The 2,500-nt window shown below is 48.2% G+C and overlaps 1 protein-coding gene across 1 annotated transcript in view; it reads left to right on the top strand.

The window, feature by feature from the left end:
• The first annotated feature begins 1,455 nt into the window (after window positions 1-1,455).
• The window catches only part of LOC119596546 (myosin regulatory light chain 2-like), a 1,329-nt gene continuing 284 nt past the window's right edge, over window positions 1,456-2,500 (top strand). The window contains exon 1 of the mRNA XM_037945849.1: window positions 1,456-2,500. This exon is cut by the window's right edge and continues 284 nt beyond it. Within this exon, the coding sequence (XP_037801777.1) occupies window positions 1,533-2,051 (519 nt within the window). The 5' untranslated portion in view covers window positions 1,456-1,532 and the 3' untranslated portion in view covers window positions 2,052-2,500.

The following is a 2,500-nucleotide window of genomic DNA, read 5'->3' on the forward strand; positions in this document are numbered from 1 at the left end:
GACTTCGTTAATTCCTTTTATGCCAGTCACGTGAGCACTATGAGTTACCACCATGATTATAATGTGTATTAACAATATGGTTGCACTAATATATTACCAAAATCATTGCACTAAACAGTCAAATATATTCGCACTAAATTTGCCAGCCTGAAGCACTTAATAGTGTTATCTGTCACTACAGAAATTATCACAGTTTGTAATGCTATTGTAACCAAACTTTATATTGTCAATTTATATATCAACTCACTGCCTATTAAATCCACACTTTGATATTATTATGGTAGTCTCACCAGTATAGACAATATACAGTCTGCATGATACACTGAATTATTCGGTGTGCATGTCTACTGTAGTGCATCGAATACATAAGTTCTGCAACATTATATAACCCGTGCAACCGGTATGCAACATATCCCGAACATGGCACATTTTGAGGTACCATCTTAGCGTTCTCTTAAAAAAAAACTGGGCACATAATAGTTGAAATTAAACGAAGGGAAAAAAAAGAAAGAAACCATATGTTTCAAAAATTCGAGAGATTTTTAGAGGTGACATCAATGCACCAGACGTCATATCCGTGATGGTGCCGTCGAGCGGGGCAGAATGACAGCCAAACTCCGAACAGGTGGCACCACTGGTCTCGTCGGCGCACAACGAGCAATCTGATCACTGTCTTAAGCACTTTGTTTGCTTCTTTTTTTTTCTTCTTTTTCGATCTCACTCCTCGATTCTATTTCAATTCTAAAATGTCACATCATCATCATCGACAGAAACACAGTTACACTCTTGTGTTAATGTGGAATAAGGAGAAATGGATACACAGTGAATATGCATCCCAGATCCACGATTATTACGAATTTCACCCTTGCGTCCACAGTCAGAGCAATGATGCACATTGCCGACGAGTGTTGGATAAACACTGTAATTCGGTGATTGCAATATAAAAAAAATGTAATCAATAGCCAATTTGGTGTTTGGAAATAACTGCATAATTTTGTTGCCATGACACAGTGCATTTGTGTGTAAAACAAAACCTAACGATTCTGCTGCTGTGTCTGTATGGAGCAAAGGTAAACTGTAATGTGTTCTGTGCACGTTTGATGCAAAGTGACAAGCGGTTGTGACAGAAAACATCGTCCCAGCCGGCTTAATATTTCTTCCTTTCTCTCTAGCATTACCATTAATTTCAGAGACAATGACAAACTTTCAGAAAGCAAAACTCGTGTTCATTGAGAGATGGATATACAGCAAGGCACCGTTTGCCGATGACTTTGAGAGAATGTTAGGCGTCAGACCCGGCGGGCAGCGGCGTGTAAGGTGAGCTGCGTGTACTGGCTGCGGCGGGAGTGGGTCCTGCGCCCAGGTATTTTTACAATGTCCACGAGTACTGTATCCCCGACTCACACCGCCCGGGCACCAAATATAGGATATGCGCGTCGGTTATTCGCGCAGGTGCAATGGGTCCTGCGCGAGGATATATAGTAGGGAGCAGTTGAAACAATCGCCAGTGCATCACAGCTAGGGTCGCAATCATGCCTGCCTCAAAGAAGGGATCGTCTAAGAAGGCGAAGAAGGGAGGAAGCAATGTCTTCGACATGTTTACTCAGAAGCAGGTGGCGGAGTTTAAGGAGGGCTTCCAGATAATGGACCGCGACCGCGACGGCGTCATCGACAAGGCCGACCTCCGCGGCACCTTCGACGAGATCGGCCGCATGGTCTCCGACAGTGAGCTCGACTCCATGCTGGCTGATGCCCCCGGCCCCATCAACTTCACCACCCTCCTTCACATGTTCGCCTCCAGGTCCTCCGGAGAGTCCGACGACGACGATGTTGTCGCCGCCTCCATCCGCGCCTTCGAGAAGAGCGCCGGCAAGATTGAGGCAGAGCAGTTCCGTACCATGCTCATGGCCTTCGGTGACAAGTTCACCAACCAGGAGGTCGATGAGGCCTTCGACATGATGGAGCTCGATGAGGACACCGGCATGATCGACTCCGACGCCCTTGTTGCCATGCTGTGCGCTGGTGGTTCCAAGGAGGAGGGCGCCGCCTAAATGCCCATCTTCCACTACCTACAACCTCGCCCGGAGGAAGTGTGGGTGAGCAGCAGCAGGCGCCCACAAGTGCAGAGATTGCTATCCTCGACTGTGACACTCAAGCGCTGTTTGGCTTAACACTGCTGGCCACTGCTGCTGCTTGCTTTTCTCTCATCAGCCCACGCCATCTGTCTCTCCATTCATCATCAGCACCCATACTTCTTGCGGGCGACCTCACAAGCAGGTTAAGTGCAGGGACGGGCTCCTTAGGGCCGCCTCTCCCGGTCCCGATGTGGTCATCCTGTTCTCCCTCGTCACGGCGGAGTCACCGGCCTCCATCATCCGAACTCACGACCCGCAGTGTCTCAACTAAAAGCCAAGTCGGGAGCGGTGATTTATAACAGTGACAGTGAAAATGTACGAATGACAGTGCCGCCGTGGATATCACCCGAGGGCCCACCGCTCCC

This window comes from Penaeus monodon, chromosome 38 (assembly GCF_015228065.2).
Source record: "Penaeus monodon isolate SGIC_2016 chromosome 38, NSTDA_Pmon_1, whole genome shotgun sequence".
In the NCBI taxonomy this organism is placed as follows: Eukaryota; Metazoa; Arthropoda; class Malacostraca; order Decapoda; family Penaeidae; genus Penaeus; species Penaeus monodon.